The sequence below is a fragment of the Physeter macrocephalus genome, chromosome 4 (genome assembly GCF_002837175.3).
Source record: "Physeter macrocephalus isolate SW-GA chromosome 4, ASM283717v5, whole genome shotgun sequence".
NCBI lineage: Eukaryota > Metazoa > Chordata > Mammalia > Artiodactyla > Physeteridae > Physeter > Physeter macrocephalus.
The window spans coordinates 22,541,654-22,559,647 of NC_041217.1; the positions used below are offsets into that span (position 1 = coordinate 22,541,654).

Sequence of the window (17,994 nt, forward strand, 5' to 3'; positions counted from 1 at the left end):
TCCCAGCCGGTCGCCCGAGTCTCAGCATCTCAGAACCCCCAGCCAGTGAGCCACGGAACCCCGCCCACCGCGGGGGCCTCCGCCCCGCCTGCCACGCTCCGGGGCGGGGTGGTGGTGGTGGTGGTGGTGGTTGGGGCCGGAGGGGCGGGGCCTCGAGGCTCCGCCCCGGTCGGCGACTGCTCTCCGGCTCCGCAGCAGCCAGCTGACACCAGTCGCGGAGCCGCTGCCTTCGCTTTCATCTCCGCCTCCGCCTCGGAGGATCCCGGCCAGGAGCGAGAGCCGGCAGCTAGCCCGCGAGCCGCCGCCGCCATGGGGAACCGCGTTTCGCGGGAAGACTTCGAATGGGTCTACACAGACCAGCCCCACGCCAGTCGGCGCCAGGAGATCCTGGGTGAGGTCCGGGCCCGCGCCCCGTTATGTGCGTGCGCGGCCTCCTGCCACCGGGACGCGCCCTCCTCGCGCGGCCCTTGCGCGCCCGAGGCCGGTTAAGAGTCGACTCCCTGCCGCGTCCCGCCGCCGCGGCCGCCTGGCCGCGCGGGAAAAGCCAGGCGAGGCGCTGGGCCGGAGCGGGAGGGAGGGAGGGAGGGATCCCCGCGCTCCCCCGTCCCACCGCGCGGCCCCGGCCCTTCGGCAGGGAGGCGCAGGCGCGCCCCCAAGCGCGGGCATGCGGTCGGGGCCAGAGTTTGCTCAGAGCCGGGTCCCCGCGACTAGGCCACCCTTGGGTAGATCCTCTCGCTTGTAGATTCTCGTGCCGCCGGTCGGCACCGTTTCCTCCCCGTCCCCGTCCTCCCTCTCCCCTCTCCTCCTCCTCTCCCTCCTCCTCCTCTCCCTCCTCCTCCCTCTCCCGGTAGCCGGCCCCGGCAGAGCCAGGCTGCGAGCGTGTACGCGGCAGGGCGTGGTCCTGGAGCATCTGGCGGCCCACGCGCGGGGCGCGCTGACGTTGGTCGGAGCCAGCAGGCCATCCTGCCGCTGGCGGCTGCTGCCTTGGGCCGGGGAGGGGACTCGTGGTACCCGATCCGTTTGACCCCAGGGGCTTCTCGGGCTGGAAGGGTAAGCGTTCCAGGGTCCGGATCCTGCTGAGCTCACGGTGTTCTCACTGATTCTCGCAACGAGGCTCATGCAAGAAGGGCAGGTTCATATATATTCTTCATCCATCCCAGTTTTGTGGACGAAAAGGCTGAATTATGGAAGACTTGCCAAGATTAGCCTTCTGGTCCCCTGACCGCTAGTTTAGGGCCCTTACACCAGGTTAACTAGGCCTTATTCAACTCTCTAGAGGCGTAAGGCGCTCAGCTATTTGCAGCTTCTATATTATACAGAGAATTCTCTCATCTCTCCCAGGGTACTCTTAATGGTAAGCTAGGCACTGTGTTGAGTGCTTTACAAACATTACATAATTTAATCCTCCCGGTAATTAAGTAGGTATTATCCCTGTTTTAAAGATGAAGTAAGAGTGAATAAGTAAATGTTAGAGGGGGGTTCTGATCTGGGTTAGATTACCTCCAAAGCATTGCTTTTAACCTCTTTGCTGTTGTTTCAAAGATCTGGAAACTAGTGGGTGGTAAATTGAATAGGAGGAATTCTTTCTCATATACAGTATTCCCCTAGTTTTTTTTCTCTGCATCCATTTGTGCAGTGAAAAGAAAAAGCAAGCCCCTGATTTTTGTTGGGTAAGTTAGAAATTTCATGTTTTCACAAAAAGAAAGGAGTTCACCCTTTAAAAACTTTCATGGTCGAGCAGACTCTTCAGAGTTGTCTCTTGGACTGGAGTTCATCTTCTCCAGGTTGCCTGCCTCCTGAATAAAGCAACCTTTCCTTTCCAGCCAATACTTGTCTCTTGAGTTCCGCAAACAGCGGAACCAGAGTTTGGTAGCACGTGGTCACAGATCTAGTAAATGGAGGAATCTAGATTTAAACCCATATCCTTCTGACACTAGGGACTATTTTACACTGTTAAAGGACTTTATAAATTGTTAAAAAAAAAAAAAGAGTTAGTAGATCCCTTTGAAATGGATTTTTAAAAATTGAATCAGTAAGTTGGGAGCTTGAACGTTTATAGTTGCTATTAAGGGTATCCTTTTAAGAGAGTTTGGTTCTTGGATGCTTTCCTTTTTATTTTTAATCAAAATGTGTATTTTTGCAAATCACACATAGGAGATAGCGTATGGTACATTTTATCTATGCCTGATCAATACATTACATAAGAATAATCTGGTATCCACGCTATAAAAACCAACTCCTGAATACTGGAACTTAGCTATCTATTTAAAATTCAGAAAATCAAGGAAGTAAAAAGGTGCTTGTTCATGCTTATCTCAACACAACCTTTTTTCCACAAACTTATCATCACTGGACCGTTTCACTTGGAAAGTAAAAGGACTACATATTTCTCAATGAAAACGTCATTTTCCCTGCAGGTGTAAATAAATACTGCTCAGTGTTCCATTTCAGGGGTGGTGATGGAATACCCTCAGGAAAGATAAAAATCTGGAGACTTGTTTAAATTATACTTAAATGATGAGATATTTCTCAAATGTATCAGGTTTTGGGGCGGGGAGAGAGGCACCAGAGAACATGGATATGTTGTTTAACAACCACCGTCTGGGGACTTTCCTGGTGGCGCAGTGGTTAAGAATCCACCTGCCAATGCGGGGGACACTGGTTCAAGCCTTGGTCTGGGAGAATCCCACATGCCACGGAGCAACTAAGCCCGTGCGCCACAACTACTGAGCCTGCGCTCTAGAGCCCTCATGCCACAACTACTGAAGCCCACGTGCCACAACTACTTAAGTCCGCGCGCCTAGAGCCTGTGCTCCACAACAAGAGAAGCCACCGCAATGAGAAACCCGCGCACCACAACGAAGCGTAGCCCCCGCTCCCCGCAACTAGAGAAAGTCCGCGTGCAGCAACGAAGACCCAACGCAGCCAAAAATAAATAAATTTTTTTTAAAAAAGATGATTCTTTAAAAAAAAAAAAACCACCGTCTGTACGCTAAATTTACAAAATTTATGTACGAAATTAATGAAGGCTAGGGACTAGACCATTATTAGTGGGTCAGATAATCACAAGAAATGCTCCTTTTACTGCTATACTTCCACAGTGAAACAGCATTTTTTTTAACAGCCTTATTAATATATAATTCACAAACTATAAAGTTCATCTTTTTATTTTTATTTTTTTTGGCCATGCCGCAGGGCATGTGGGATCTTAATTCCCCGACTAGGGATCAAACCCGTTCCCCCTGCATTGGAAGCCCAGAGTCTTAACCACTGGACCGCCAGGGAAGTCCTGAAAGTTCACCCGTTTAAAGTGTACAATTCAGTGAGTTTTTATAGTGTATTCACAGAGTTTTAAACTATCACTACAATCTAATTTTTAGAAAGTTTTTGTCACCCTAAAAAGAAACCCTATACTCATAAGCAGTCTCCATATCTTCCAGTCCTGGGCAACCACTAATCTTTCTGTTTTTATAGATTTGCTTATTTTGGACGTTTCTTAAGAATGAAATCATAAAATATTTGGTCTTTTGTGACTGACTTCTTTCACTTTGCATAATGTTTTCAAGGTTCACCCATGTTGTAGCATGTATCAGTACTCAGGTCCTTTTTTTTTTTTTTGCGGTACGCGGGCCTCTCACTGTTGCGGCCTCTCCCGCCGCGGAGCACAGGCTCCGGACGCGCAGCCTCAGAGGCCATGGCTCACGGGCCCAGCCGCTCTGCGGCATGTGGGATCCTCCCGGACCAGGGCACGAACCCGTGTCCCCTGCATCGGCAGGCGGACTCTCAACCACTGCGCCACCAGGGAAGCCCTCAGCTCCTTTTTGAAATTTTTGTGTATGGTGTAAGAGAGAGGTCCAGTTTTATTCTTCTACACATGGATGACCAGTTGTTCCAGCGCCATTTGTTGAAAAGACTGTTCTTTCCCCCCATTTAATTATATTGGCATGCTAGTATTGATTTTTATATACTATTACAGCTTTGCAAAAATTTGGTACAGAATTACTTGGAGGAAGTTGATTTGTCTGAGAAAAATGTGCCATCTTTGTTTCATGATTTTAGAGTAACTACGAACTGTGTGTTATCGTCTCTCCTTTGTCAGACGTGTCAGTTTAATCTAGTTTTATGTAAAGTAAAAATGCTGGAGCTCTAAACAGAAATAACATATTTTAATACAAAAGATTTATTACTTATCCACCAATGAACTAAACACTTGTTATTCTATGTTTGGAGGACTGCTCAAAATGCCCATATTTTAATGAATGACTTATTTGAGTTTTTCATTTATCCCAGGGTAATTAGTTTTAGACTCAAACCTATTGAGTAATCAATAATCAAAAAGTAACCCTCAAAAGGATTATTTTTTTTGGCCTATTGCCTACAAAATTGTTAACATTGATGAAATGAACTAATACCAACAAAGATGAGAGATTAGGGAGTGGAGACAGAAGAGGGGAAAGGAAAGAAACAAGAATAATTACCTCGAATTAACACTACCCTTATTTCTTAAATATAAAACTAGACTTAAATAACTTCCTGTCTTGCATTTTAAGCTTTTATTGAATTCTTCCTTTCACATTTAGAGAAAAGAGGGTGAAGCTGCTCTTCTTTCTTCTGAATCTTTTCAAGAACACTCTCAATGTCCTGTCCCAAGAAAAAAGTCCTTCTTCCTTTTGCTGTCCTGGGTCAAACATACTTGACAACACACAAACAAAAGATGTTCATTATATCTGGGCTTCCATCTCTGGAGTGCCAGGATACAGAGAAGAATCTGCATTTGCCTGTAGGCTACACTTGCCTGAAATGCAAGTGGCCCTTTCCATAATACTTGGATATTTGCATGTGAATTCAACAAATAATAATCTAACACAAATTAGCATTGTTCAGTTCTAATGCAGAAAGAAAGAAAGAAGGGGTGGTGGTGTCGTGAATCCATAGAGTTCTTTGGAAATTACCCTAATTTCCAGGTGACTAGAAAAAGTCTACATTAGCAAAAATTTACATATCTAAATGTCTAAAAATAGGAAAATGGTTAGAAGTTACAACTGGCAACTAGAAGTGATTTAGTCATTAAAAAGGAAATTATGAAATCTAAGTATATCATATATTGTATATAATATGTATATATTATATATAAGTATATTGCATATATAGTATATTGTATATATATTACACAAAAGTATATTGTAATAGTCTGTAATCTGTCAGACACATAGGGTTTACCAGATTATGATTACCACTTTGTAAAACTTACAAATTTAATATACAAAAAATTGTTAGGAGTGAAAAGGCAACTAGATAACATGGAATCTTTACTCATTTGTGACTATCTTTCTGTTATTGTGGAGAGTCTAGATTTTGAGCCTCATTTTTTTCCACATAAATTCTCAATGTGTTGTGACATAGTATTTAGTAACTTTACTGTTGAATACACTCCTTCCCTGCAGTAGACAAATATTTGATAAAGTCTCTAATAGAGGGCATATAGTGACTTGGAAAAAGAAAAAAATTAATCGTTGTATTAATTTAATTGATGTTAGTTTAATTATAATTGCAGAACTATTGTGCACTTTTCTCAGTCTCTGATTTTTTGTTTGTTTTTCCCTTACAGCAAAGTATCCAGAGATAAAATCCTTAATGAAACCTGATTCCAACTTGATATGGATTGTAATTTTGATGGTTCTCACTCAGTTTGTTGCATTTTACTTAGTAAAGGACTTGGACTGGAAATGGGTCCTATTTTGGGCATATGCCTTTGGCAGCTGCATTAATCATTCAATGACTCTGGCTATTCATGAAGTTTCCCACAATAGTGCCTTTGGCCAATGCAAACCTATGTGGAATCGTTGGTTTGGAATATTTGCTAATCTCCCTATTGGTGTTCCATATTCAGTTTCCTTTAAGAGGTATCACATGGATCATCATCGATACCTCGGAGGTGATGGCGTCGATGTGGATATTCCAACTGATTTTGAAGGCTGGTTCTTCTGTACCACTTTCAGAAAGTTTATATGGGTCATTCTTCAACCTCTCTTTTATGCTTTTCGACCTCTGTTCATCAACCCCAAACCCATTTCTTATCTGGAAATTATCAATACTGTGATCCAGATCACTTTTGATGTTGTGATTTACTACGTTTTGGGAGTTAAATCTTTAGTCTACATGTTGGCAGCATCCTTACTTGGCCTAGGTTTGCACCCAATCTCCGGACATTTTATAGCTGAACATTACATGTTCTTAAAAGGACACGAAACTTACTCATACTATGGGCCTCTGAATTTACTCACCTTCAATGTGGGTTACCATAATGAACACCATGACTTCCCCAGCATTCCCGGAAAAAGCCTTCCCCTGGTAAGTAAAGGATTTGATACATGTTCTAATTTCTGATGGTTATATGATCAAAATTACTCTTGACTTGCTCATTTAAAATGGAATCTAGTATATTTCGTCCATCTAGGCTGTTCATCAAAGAAAACAGCAAGAGTCCAAGTCCTGAGTTGGCCAGCCTAACTTGACAAAGAGTTCACTGTCCTGGATCCCTAAACCTAGCGGTAACACGCCTGGTTTAGAATGTTGGGGGATCTGCAAAATTGGCTAACATGTAAAGTAATTCAGAAATAGAGAATGAATTCGCTCTGTGAAGGGAGGGAAAGTTCACATAACCTTTATCACTGTTAAACTGAATACACTTAGCTAAGGTTTGTGTTGGTTTGTTGTGAAATACAGAGGTCCTACATAATAGCTCTGCGAAATAAGTGAACTTCAGTTTCCAGTACCACAGATTTCCCACAGGTAGCAACCATCCGTTTCCTGTCACATAGACTTTCAGTGTGTCGTTTGTGGAGTAAATGAAAGACAGCACATTGACACTCATCCTTTCACCCTTCCCAAAAAAGGATGATCCTCTCCAAACTTCAGTTGTATTTCTGATGAGTTCTCTTATTAGACTTGCCATCCTCAGAATGGATAGCTTTTACAATTCCATTACCATAAAAATGTTTCCGTAATTCTAAAAAGGGGAAGTGGTATGATATGTAATATCAGGGTTTTTTGATTTTTTTTTTTTTTTTTAGCTGTGATATAAGGGAACCATAGCCAGGTATTTTATGCTGTCATGTCCACCCAACCAAATTTTATAGATTTCCTCTTCAGTTTTTAAATGTTGACTGTCTGCAGATTCGTATACAACATGACAATGAAATATAACGTTTGATTATTGATTGGATTGCCAATTGAGGAAAGAAAACTCTAGAAAAGACATTGAGTTAGTGGGGAAATTTTGAATCTCGACCGTGTAATACATAATACTGTGTCAGTGTTAAATTTCTTGGGTGTGGTAATGGTATTATGGTTTTGTCGGGGAATGTCCTCGTTCTTAGGAGATATGTGTAGAATATTTAGGGGTGAAGTATTCGGGGTTAGTTTTCATATAACATCTGCAGCTTTCTTTCATCAAAGAAAGAGCAAAGTATGTGGTGTGTACTATATATGGAGAGAGAGGAAGTGGCCGTGACATAGTGTCAGTTGGTGGACCTAGGTGAAGGGCATATGGGTGTTGGTTTTTCTGTTCTTTCAACTTTTCTGTCGGTTTTACATTTTTCAAAATAAAATGGGGGAAAACACCACACAACTGGCCGAAGACAGCTTTGAAACCTGTGTAATGTGGTGCTAGTGCAGCTACTTTGTGTCATTTTGGCCTGAAGAGTGCGCCCGCCTTTGCTTGCCTCTTCCCTGACTAGGACAGTACATTTTTATATTTTAAGAAGTTATGGTTTAAGGAGAAAGCCAGTCACCTTCGGAGCAAAATAATTAATTTTTTCCAATAGAAGCCACATACTTTGACTTGTAATTTTCTTGAACAGTCCCTGAACTGTTCAGCTCAAACATTACTTGACCTAAGGCACATGGTTCATCAGTGAGTATTGAGTTCCCACTCCATTCCACACAGTTTTCCTGTTGCTTAGCTAAACTAACAAACATTCTCAGAGTTCTCTTAAGTCTTCCTTTTCCTGCTTTTTCTATGGTGTATACCAAGGAGTATCTTGTTCTACAGTTGTTGTGCTGCAGTAGTTATGTTGCATATAACTGTCACGTGGTTAGTTAACAGGTATGTATAGCAAGGTTTCTTTTAACAGCTTTATCGAGATGTAACTCATAGATACAATTCATCCATTTAAAATTTAATGGTTTTTAGATTGTTCAGAGTTGTACAACCATCACTGTAATCAATTTTAGAATATTTTAATCATAATAACAAGGTTCTTTAATTTTTTCTATGTTTTTCGTGCTCTCTTCAACATCTTGGAGTCTGTGTTTTTGTTTTCCTTTGGGATTTATTAGGGTAGTTTTTGTACATTTTGTTGAAGCCACAGAATTTTTTCTTACACAGCAGTAACTAGTTTTGCTTGCTCATCACACTGGCAGTAGTCATTTTTTTAAAAGACATTCTCAACTTGAGATGGCTGAATTGCACACTTGATAAGTGATTAATTTCTAACTGGCATGCCACAATAATTGATCAGTATTTGTAGGTTCCTTAACGGCAGGGGATCAAGTGGTGCCTTTAAACCCTACAGTGGCGGCCATGCAGTACGACACTTAAAAAGCAGCAAGCTGATTGGATTGCAAGTATTTGTTGTTAAAGATTCCAGCTGCCAACTTTTACAAGTAAACCAGTATATTTAGTCCCTCAGGGGTTGTTGGAACGTCAGTAATTCTAGAGGATCAAGTATATGTTACTGCTGAAATGTAAGCTGCTTTTTGTTTAGAATTCCCAAACCTGCTGCTTTTATTTATTTATTTATTTGAGAGGGAGGCGGGAGAAAGTCTCATGGTTTCTCAGTGTGTGTGTCAGATGTTCATCTGTCATCTGTAATAGGACTCAGCACTCACTCATCTTGCTGCATTTTCCCTTCCAGGTGAGGAAGATAGCAGCTGAGTACTATGAGAGCCTCCCCCACTACAATTCCTGGATAAAAGTACTGTATGATTTTGTGATGGATGATACAATAAGTCCCTATTCGAGGGTGAAGAGGCATCAAAAAGGCAGTGTGGTTCTGGAGTAAATGTCATTAAGGCCACGGGAATTCCTCTCTGAAACTCCAGAATAGCTGAGAAAGTGGAATTTTTGCATTACTAAAAAGACCAGCGATGTTTAGAAGCTGCCCTCCTACAAATTCGAAGTCTGATCTTCGTGGTATCAAGAAGCTAATCTGGCTGTAAACAGTCAGCCTATCTGCGCAGCATTCAGCTTTACTCACAGGAAACTTGTTCATTGTATTACCACTGTGGTGGATGTTTTTACTTAGGTCTGACACTTTGTAAGCATATCATAAAAAAAGCTTTTCAAAAGCTGTTTCTAGTATGTTGTTTTCACTATAAGGATTTACTTTATTAAAACACCTAATAAACTGAGCTGTTGATCACAATAAATAGTGTTTATCAAGCAACTCAACCAACTGATAAAGAGTTTCTTGTCATTTTGTTTCAGCGGAAGCTGGTTGGGTCTGATGGTAGATGGTTGGTGTCAAGTAGCCAGTATTGAGGGCTGTTAGGCTGGCAGTCCTGGTTACCTGAAACGTGTCATTTGGGTAAATTTAGTGTGATATGGTGAACTTTTTTTTTATCTTTTTTTTTTTTTTTTTTTGGCCGGGCCGTGCAGCATGTGGCATCTTCCCCCGACCAGGGATCACACCCTGTGCCCCCTGCAGTGCGAGCTCAGAGTCTTAACCACTGGACTGCCAGGGATGTCCCTGGTGAACTATTTTAAAGTAATCCGTGGTATCAAAAAATCAAATAGTCTACAATTTGTAGACAACACCAACCCTCTGTCATCCTGAATACGAGATATGATAAAATTCTTACTTGTATAATTCCCAGCTGTATTGCAGTTTCACATCTGGTGGTGAAGAGTACAGCGCTCACCCTCAGAAGGACTGGGTTTTCACAGACCTAATTTGGGGAGACAGAGTACTTTGCTTTCCCTTTCTTCTCCTCTTGCCTGGGAAAATTCCTACTGTCTTCGAACTATTGCTTAATGACCCTTTGCTTTAACGTTTAGAGTGATAATAGAACCAACTTTACAATTCAGATGTACGGGCTCAGTCAGTAAAAGTATCTGTGAAACCTCCCCTTGGGTTTGACACTGACTGAGCCCTCCACTCACTCCCCTTAGCTGTAGAACTTCAGTCAGTGGCTCAGCTGCCAGGCAAGTGCTGAAAACCCACAGATCTGCCAGCTCAGCCCCATCGCGGTTCCATTTCCTTCCTGGTCCGTAGAGGGGGGTGACTCACTGTTCTTCCGAAAACTTGCCAGTTCTGCTTACATGACCTCTTGCCTGACGGAGGTTCAGCCTCCTAGCGGTCTCCAGGCCAGTCTAGCTTCCATCTGCCAGCTTGGGCCATTCTTTCTGTCACTGGCGGTGACTTTTCCAAAGAGAGACCTACGAATCAGGGCTGTAGGAAGGCTGGGCAGCAGAGCCTTGAAGGCACAAGGATAGGTCCTGAGACATGGTTCAGTAGCTTTGCACGAGTTCTCCCTTCTGCCTAGATTCCCTTTCCCCATTCCTGGTCTGGGTCCTTTGGGCTCACACCAGTATTAGGTAGCCCATCCCTCTCGCCAGCCGGTCAGGTGCCGCTTTTTGGACTCTCCAACCAGTGTTTATCTCATTCGTGGTCCACATACTATTTTGTAAATACACACAGTTTGTTTTCCCCTGAGGCTGTAATTTCTTAAGGGCAGGGATGATCTTTTATTTCTCTGTTCCCCAACCCTAACAAGAACAGTGCTTGGCTCAAAGTAAATGCTTAATGAATGGAGAGAGACCAACAGAGGCTATCCTGAAACTTGAGAAGCTTTTCATTGAAAACAGAAACAAGGGCTTCCCTGGTGGCGCAGTGGTTAAGAATCCACTTGCCAATTCAGGGGAAATGGGTTCGAGCCCTGGTCCAGGAAGATCCCACATGCCGCAGAGCAACTAAGCCCGTGCGCCACAACTACTGAGCCCGCGCGCCTAGAGCCCGTGCTCCGCAACAAGAGAAGCCCGCGCACCGCAACAAAGAGTAGCCCCCGCTCGCCGCAACTAGAGAAAGCCCGCGTGCAGCAATGAAGACCCAACGCAGCCAAAAATTAATTAATTAAAAAAAAAACAAAACAAAAGATGGAGGGCATTTGAATAACCTTTAAGTGAGTGTGTGTTCAGTCCACTGAACACTGTGGCCATTTATTGAGAATTCTTATTATTCACTGAGCCCTGAACTAAGTTTATGCATTATCTTATTTCATTCTCAGTATGTCTGTGATGTAGGTAGTACTATTAATATCTTCATTTTATAGACGAGAAGACAGGCTCAGAGAGTAGCTGGCTCAAGGTCACACTTAGTGAGTTGCAGAGACAGGATCTGAGATTGAGACAGTGACTCCAGAGCCCAGACTCTTGACCATGCTTCACAGGGCTTGTCTAATGAGCCTAGTCCTGCAACGGGAGCGGGAAGGAAAATATAGTTCCCATGCGTTACCAAATGTGCTTTCGTTCCACTGTCTTGTCCATCCCTTCCTGTGTGCCAGCAGTTCTGGCTAGATCTCTGGGGGTTTTTGACTTAACGATCTAAAATTCTTTTTTATTTTTTTTTAAGAGGTCAGCTTTTTATTGAACATAATACAAAGGAGATTTAATCAAAAAGACCAAAGCCTATGCCATTGTCAGACTCCTCAGAGCCTTCTTTTTTTGCTCCCATTTTGTCCTCCATTGGGGCAGGACCTCCTACTGGGCAGGGCCACTAGCCCTATGTTGCAGATAAGCATCTTGATGTTGACATTGGCCAGGGCCTTTGCAAACAAACCTGGCCAGAAAGGTTCGACATTCACACTGGCTGCTTTAATGAGGGCGTTGATCGTACCCTACGTCAGTGGCACCTCATCCTCATGCAGGATAAGGGTTGGGTAGATGCAGGTGAGCTCGGAGACGGACGCTGTGGAGGGGCGTATGCCGAGCCAGTGGCTGCCAGGTGCAGTGAGCACCAGAAATGAGGGCCTCACTTCAACACTGCCTTAGCTTCCTAGGAAAGATCAAGCATTTTAGCAGAAGCTGAGGAAAGGGCCCATCTAAATTCTAATATGAAACACTAAGGTTTAAATCCAAAGTAAAAATGCACTTACTTATTCATTCTACAGGTACTTGGCCAGGCACTGTGTTAGGCAGAGAGGATGCAAAGACAAATCATGGTCCCCAGTTAAGGAGCTGATGACGGTCTAGTGCTGGGATATGCACATGGAATCAGAATTCAGTAATAAAGCCATTTGGGCTTCCCTGGTGGCGCAGTGGTTAAGAATCTGCCTGCCAATGCAGGGGACACGGGTTCAAGCCCTGGTCCGGGAAGATCCCACATGCCACAGACCAACTAAGCCCGTGTGCCACAACTACTGAAGTCCGCGCGCCTAGAGCCCGCGCTCCACAACAAGAGAAGCCACTGCAATGAAAAGCCTGTGCACCGCAATGAAGAGTAACCCCCGTTCGACGCAACTTGAGAAAGCCCGCGTGCAGCAACGAAGACCCAACACAGCCAAAAATAAATAAATACAATAAATAAATTTTTTTTAAAAAGCCATTTGCAGCAACATGGATGGACCCAGAGATTATCATACTAAGTGAAGTAAGTCAGAGAAAGACAAACATCATATTATATCCCTTATATGTGGGATCTAATAAAAAAAGTATACAAATGGGACTTCCCTGGTGGTCCAATGGCTAAGAATCTGCCTTCCGATGCAGGGGATGTGGGTTCGATCCCTAGTCAGGGAACTAAGATCCCACATGACGCAGAGCAACTAAGCCCATGCACCACAACTAGAGAGAAGCCCGTGTGCTACAATGAAAGATCCCGCGTGCCGCAATTAAGACCCGATGCAGCCAAAAATAAATAAATAAATATTTTTAAATATATAAAAATTGTGAATCACTTTGTTGTATACCTGAAACTTACATGATATTAAAAAAAATAATACAAATGAACTTTTCTACAAAACAGAAAGACTCACAGATCTCGAAATAAAATTTATGGTTACCAAAGGGGAAACGTGAGGGGAAGCAATAAATTAGGAGATTGGGATTAACATACACACACTACTATATATAAAATAGATGACTAACAAGGAGCTACTGTATAGCACAGGGAACGCTACTCAATACTGTAATGACCTATATGGGAAAAGACTCACTTTCCTGTACACGTGAAACGTACACAACATTGTAAGTCAACTGTACTCCAATAAAAATTTTTTTAAAAGAAAGAATTCAGTAACGAAGGACTCAGTGCCTTACATAGGAGAGTCACGATGTGGCTGGAACTGAATGGAGGGCACACAACAGTATCGTTGATCAGTGTCTGAACTCTGCCAGACTGTCCCCACAGGCTCGCATTTTAATCCATGTTGGCCTGGGGGAGAGAGATAATATCCCACATGTTCACATGAAGACATGGAGGTCCCGAGAGATCAGCGTGAGGGCGTGCGCTGTGAGCGGCAGGGCTGTCTGCGCCTGTGCTCTTGCTGCTATTGCTGTTCCACTGGCCCAGCTGACTCAGAAGTTTCTTTGCTTGGATAAGGAAGGAAATGTGTTATTTCTTGTCTTCTTAGGAAGACTCCACAGGAGCCTTAGTCATTTGAAATGAAGCAAGGATAGTCTAACCCTAGGGCCAGGAAGGCCCTGAAAAATCTTTACCCTCAGAAACCCAACAGCACTAAACCCCTGAGACCGTCTCGGCGTATCTGATTCTGAGATAGGACAAGGATGAGGGTGGCACCTGCAACGGGGGCTCAGAGTGGAGGAGAGGTGGCAGCAGAGGCCTGAAGACATCAAAGCTGGAGATCCCCACTGGGCTGAGGGTGAGGTCTGCACTGGGGATTAGCAAAACAGAGTGTGGTAACAACCCAGGGAGGGTCCCCGTTGGAAAAAGGAGCACGATTTGACAACAGAAGGATATGCAGGTTAGAGCATGCCAGTACTTTTTGGTTGGAAAATTGATGACATGGTAGAGGAGGAAGAAGAATGGGAAGCGTCATCTGAAAATGGAGTTTGTTTTTGCCAAATTTAATCCAAATTGGCAGATGGTTCATAAAGCAAATAACTGGACCCAGCAGAGGGGAAGCTTTCAGATGCTGACAAGTGAATGCGTCACTGCCGCTCAGAAGGTAGCTGCTATAACAGGCGTGTGTGGACTGGCACACGAAGATCCAAAGGAAGGGGTCCGAGGGGGTCTGGGGCACACACTTAGAATTTTCTTCCAAAGGCAGAACCCAAAGAAACCCAAGCAGCATTTCTAGAGTTAAGAGTGGATTACGTGGACTTCCCTACTGGCACAGTGGTTAAGAATCCACCTGCCAATGCAGAAGACAGGGGTTCGATCCCTGGTCTGGGAAGATGCCACATGCCGCGGAGCAACTAAGCCCGCAAGCTACAACTACTGAGCCTGCGCTCTAGAGCCCACGAGCCACAACTACTGAGCCCGCAAGCCACAACTACTGAGCCAGCGCGCCTGGAGCCCGTGCTCCGCAACAATAGAAACCACCACAATGAGAAGCCCATGCGCTGCAAATGAAGAGTAGCCCCCGCTCGCCGCAACTAGAGAAAGCCCACGTGCAGCAATGAAGACCCAAACACAGCAAAAAAAAAGAAAAAAAGAGTGGATTACGTGTTACCAGGCACACATCCCTGTATTTGTAATCCTCAGCAAAGGCACAGAATCGTTGCATCATGAAATGACCTGGAGGAATTGAGTTGCCCTCAATGTTGGGTTCTACATCCTTGTAGGTCAGCAACTCGCTAATCCAAGGAGGGCCACTAATATTCCTCCCCCGTGAGGTTATTATGCAAGGCTGTTGGAACAGGCCCTTGGACCCAGAGTAACCCTTCATTGGTCAAAAAGGGAAGGGGATAGTCCTTTGTTTCGCAGTGGTTGAAGCCTCCAATTTCCATCCCACTTATTAGCTGAGATTTTTTTGGCACATGGAGGTTAGGGTTGAGGTTTCCGGCCCCCTGAACAGCAGTCTCCGATTTTAGCCATAACCACACTTTTTTTTGTTTGTTTTTTACAATTTTGCAAGCAAATTTTATTTATTTATTTTTAAAATTTTTATTGGAGTATAGTTGATTTGATAACCACACGTCTTGACAACTGGTTTCCCCTCCAGGCCGGGCCTTAAGCGTGCCAGAAAGTGGTTCTTTTCTGCTGTTGTCTTGAGTGAAAGCACTTTCTTATCACTTTTCCATTGCTTTGTCATGTCTGCTTCAGCGCTGACAATGAAAGCCCTGGCCTAACCAGCCAGGCTTCTAAACCCTGCATGTCCCCTTGGCTCCGTGCACACCCGACCAAGTGCCCCCGCCGGGGTCGCTGCTTTCTCTTCACGGGTTCATAAATAAATCTGGTAGCTCACCCACTGCACTCTACTTTAAGGACTTTTAGAGTTGAAAACAACTGCACATTCTAATTCAAACTCTGCCATCCCTCGATTTCGTAAAAGCAATGTTCATCTCCAGCTACCTTCTCAAAAACAGATAAATAAAAGCAAGAGGATTCACCAAAAATCAACTCTGAACGACAGATTCATCAAATTCCTGAAGATTTCATTCTTTCCCTTCAGAGTACCTGATTCCCTCTGGGGCCCCAGCCCAGGGCCACCAGACAAGCTGGGTCTAAAGCAGTTTGACCAGAGATGTTTGTTTCCACCAGAGGGAGGAGCTGGGCCAGAGGAAAGGGCAAAAGTCAAATTCCAAAAACCTCCTTAGTCCTTTGGGAACTGAGTTGGCGTTTAGTTAACTGATCTAGAGTCCCTGATTCTCTTCCTTTGTAGAGTCAGGAGATTTCTCCAACTATGTGTGAGATTCCTCCGCCCCTGAGCTCTCGGGCCAGGCTCCCTGGGGGGCGCCTGGGTGGACTCTGATGGTCTCACTCATCCCTTTGATCCCTTTATTGTCTCCTTTCTTAAAGGATCAGAGAAAAGAGTGATCATAGGGACTTCCCTGGTGGCGCAGTGGTTAAGAATCCACCTGCCAATGCAGGGGACACGGGTTCCGGCCCTAGTCCTGGAAGATCCCACATGCCAAGTAGCAACTAAGCCCGTGCGCCACAACTACTGAGCCTGCTCTCTAGAGCCTGTGAGCCACAACTACTGAGCCCATGCGCCACAACTACTGAAGCCCGTGCACCTAGAGCCCGTGCTCCGCAACCAGAGAAGCCACCACAATGAGAAGCCTGCGCACTTGCGCAACGAAGAGTAGCCCCTGCTCACTGCAAGTAGAGAAAGCCCGTGCACAGCAACGAAGACCCAACACAGCCAAAAATAAATAAATTAATTTTTTTTAAAAAGAGTGATCATGTATTAGGAAAGTCACTGTCTTCTTTCTTTCTTTTTTAAAATAAAAACCCTACATCCTGACAAGAATGGTTTTTGTTTTTTTTAAATATTTATTTATTTGGTTGCTCCAGGTCTTAGTTGCGGCACGTGGGCACCTTAGTTGCGGCACGTGGGCACCTTAATTGCGGCTCGCGGGCTCCTTAGTTGTGGCATGCGAACTCTTGGTTGCAGCATGCATGTGGGATCTAGTTCCCCGACCAGCGATGGAACCCGGGTCCCCTGCATTGGGAATTCGGAGTCTTACTTAACCACTGTGCCACCAGGGAAGTCCCAGTGTCTTATTTCAATTTAGCATCATTATTTCCTTTTAAATCTCACAATGTAAAGTCCGTAATCTTACTTCCATTTACAGGAGGAGGAAACAGTGAATCCAAGAAGTTAGGTAACTTGCTTCAGGCTAGCCAGCTTTTTATCTCCCAGAACCCAGACTTTCAGTAGCTTGTTCCCAAGCCCAAGCCCTAGCCCACACAGCGTGAGGCTTCATGACTGAAGTTACTTACTTATCTCTGAAGAACCTCTGTTTGTTCGTGTGTGAAACAAGGGTGTTGGGATACAGTGCCATGCAGTTTGGAATCCTGGGGTCTCTGAATGCTCTACCACAAAGGCTGAAACCCACCCGCTCCCCAGTGCCCTCCCCATATTCCAGCTCAGGCCCATGGTTGAACTTCTAGGGAAAAGTGACATTGCTCCAGACACATTTGGACCTGCCTGCCCTGAGGGTTACCCTGGCTCTGTAAACGTTTACTGAGTAAACTCATAATGTAAGCACAGGTGTAGGAAAAATTTAATCTACTTCACAGAATGATACGATAAGAAGCGCAACTATTTCTGAGGACGAAAGGGCGATAAACCTACTTGTTCCCAGAGAACCCTAGCTGGGGGCCTGACAGTATTGACGGGGGTCCTGCCATGTGCCAGGCACTGGGCTGTTGCCTGGGCTGGTCTCTTCATGCCCTGTTAATCTTCCCATTGGTATCAGCCTCATTTTGCAGCCAAGAAAACAAATGAATAGGAAAGAATAAGTAACTTGTCTAAAGCCACAGTCAACTCAAGTCCAGTGTCTAAATTCAAAGTCCATGACTTTTGCATTTGGACTTACAATGAACATTTTTCTTGAATTCAGAGCCCTCTCCTAATTAGTGTAACGTGTTAAGTTTTTTTAAAGATAATATCAATTCCAACACTCCCAGGAATTTGGGCAGCAGCCCCAGCGACACTGTGGCACCCAAAAGGGTGGGAGTGGGAATGGGTGGCATAGCCTGTAACCCCCTCAAGTTATTTCCACATTTGACTGGGCCACAGGGTACTTAAGCGGAAGTCAGAACAGGAGCCTGTGGCCTGGAGCTCACATTTAACCACACAGCTTTAAGAACTATCTCAGAAGCTATGCTTTTCCAAATAATCCAACCCTGCAAAGCCCAGTTTAGATACTCCAGTTGCCATCTTACCAAAAGCAGGCAGGGCTTCCCTGGTGGCGCAGTGGTTGAGAGTCCGCCCGCCGATGCAGGGGACACGAGTTCGTGCCCCGGTCCGGGAAGATCCCACATGCCGCGGAGCGGCTGGGCCCGTGAGCCATGGCCGCTG

The 17,994-nt window shown here is 44.6% G+C and overlaps 1 protein-coding gene and 1 pseudogene across 1 annotated transcript; one reads left to right on the plus strand and one right to left on the minus strand.

Moving 5' to 3' along the window:
• Window positions 1-160: 160 nt before the first annotated feature.
• DEGS1 (delta 4-desaturase, sphingolipid 1) lies at window positions 161-9,428 on the plus strand. Its single transcript, XM_007109729.2, has 3 exons — window positions 161-391; window positions 5,609-6,351; window positions 8,919-9,428. The coding sequence occupies exons 1-3, from the start codon at window positions 310-312 to the stop codon at window positions 9,063-9,065; spliced, it is 972 nt and encodes a 323-aa protein (XP_007109791.1). The 5' UTR covers window positions 161-309; the 3' UTR covers window positions 9,066-9,428.
• Window positions 9,429-11,510: 2,082 nt separating this feature from the next.
• Window positions 11,511-17,994, minus strand: part of LOC112066688 (uncharacterized) — a 25,345-nt pseudogene continuing 18,861 nt past the window's right edge.

Excerpts from the sequence above, each read along its gene's own strand:
- DEGS1 (XM_007109729.2), top strand. The coding sequence starts at position 310 with ATGGGGAACCGCGTTTCGCGGGAAGACTTCGAATGGGTCTACACAGAC. Across the intron at positions 392-5,608 it reads TCGGCGCCAGGAGATCCTGG|CAAAGTATCCAGAGATAAAA; the intron begins GTGAGGTCCGGG and ends TTTCCCTTACAG. Across the intron at positions 6,352-8,918 it reads CCGGAAAAAGCCTTCCCCTG|GTGAGGAAGATAGCAGCTGA; the intron begins GTAAGTAAAGGA and ends TTTCCCTTCCAG.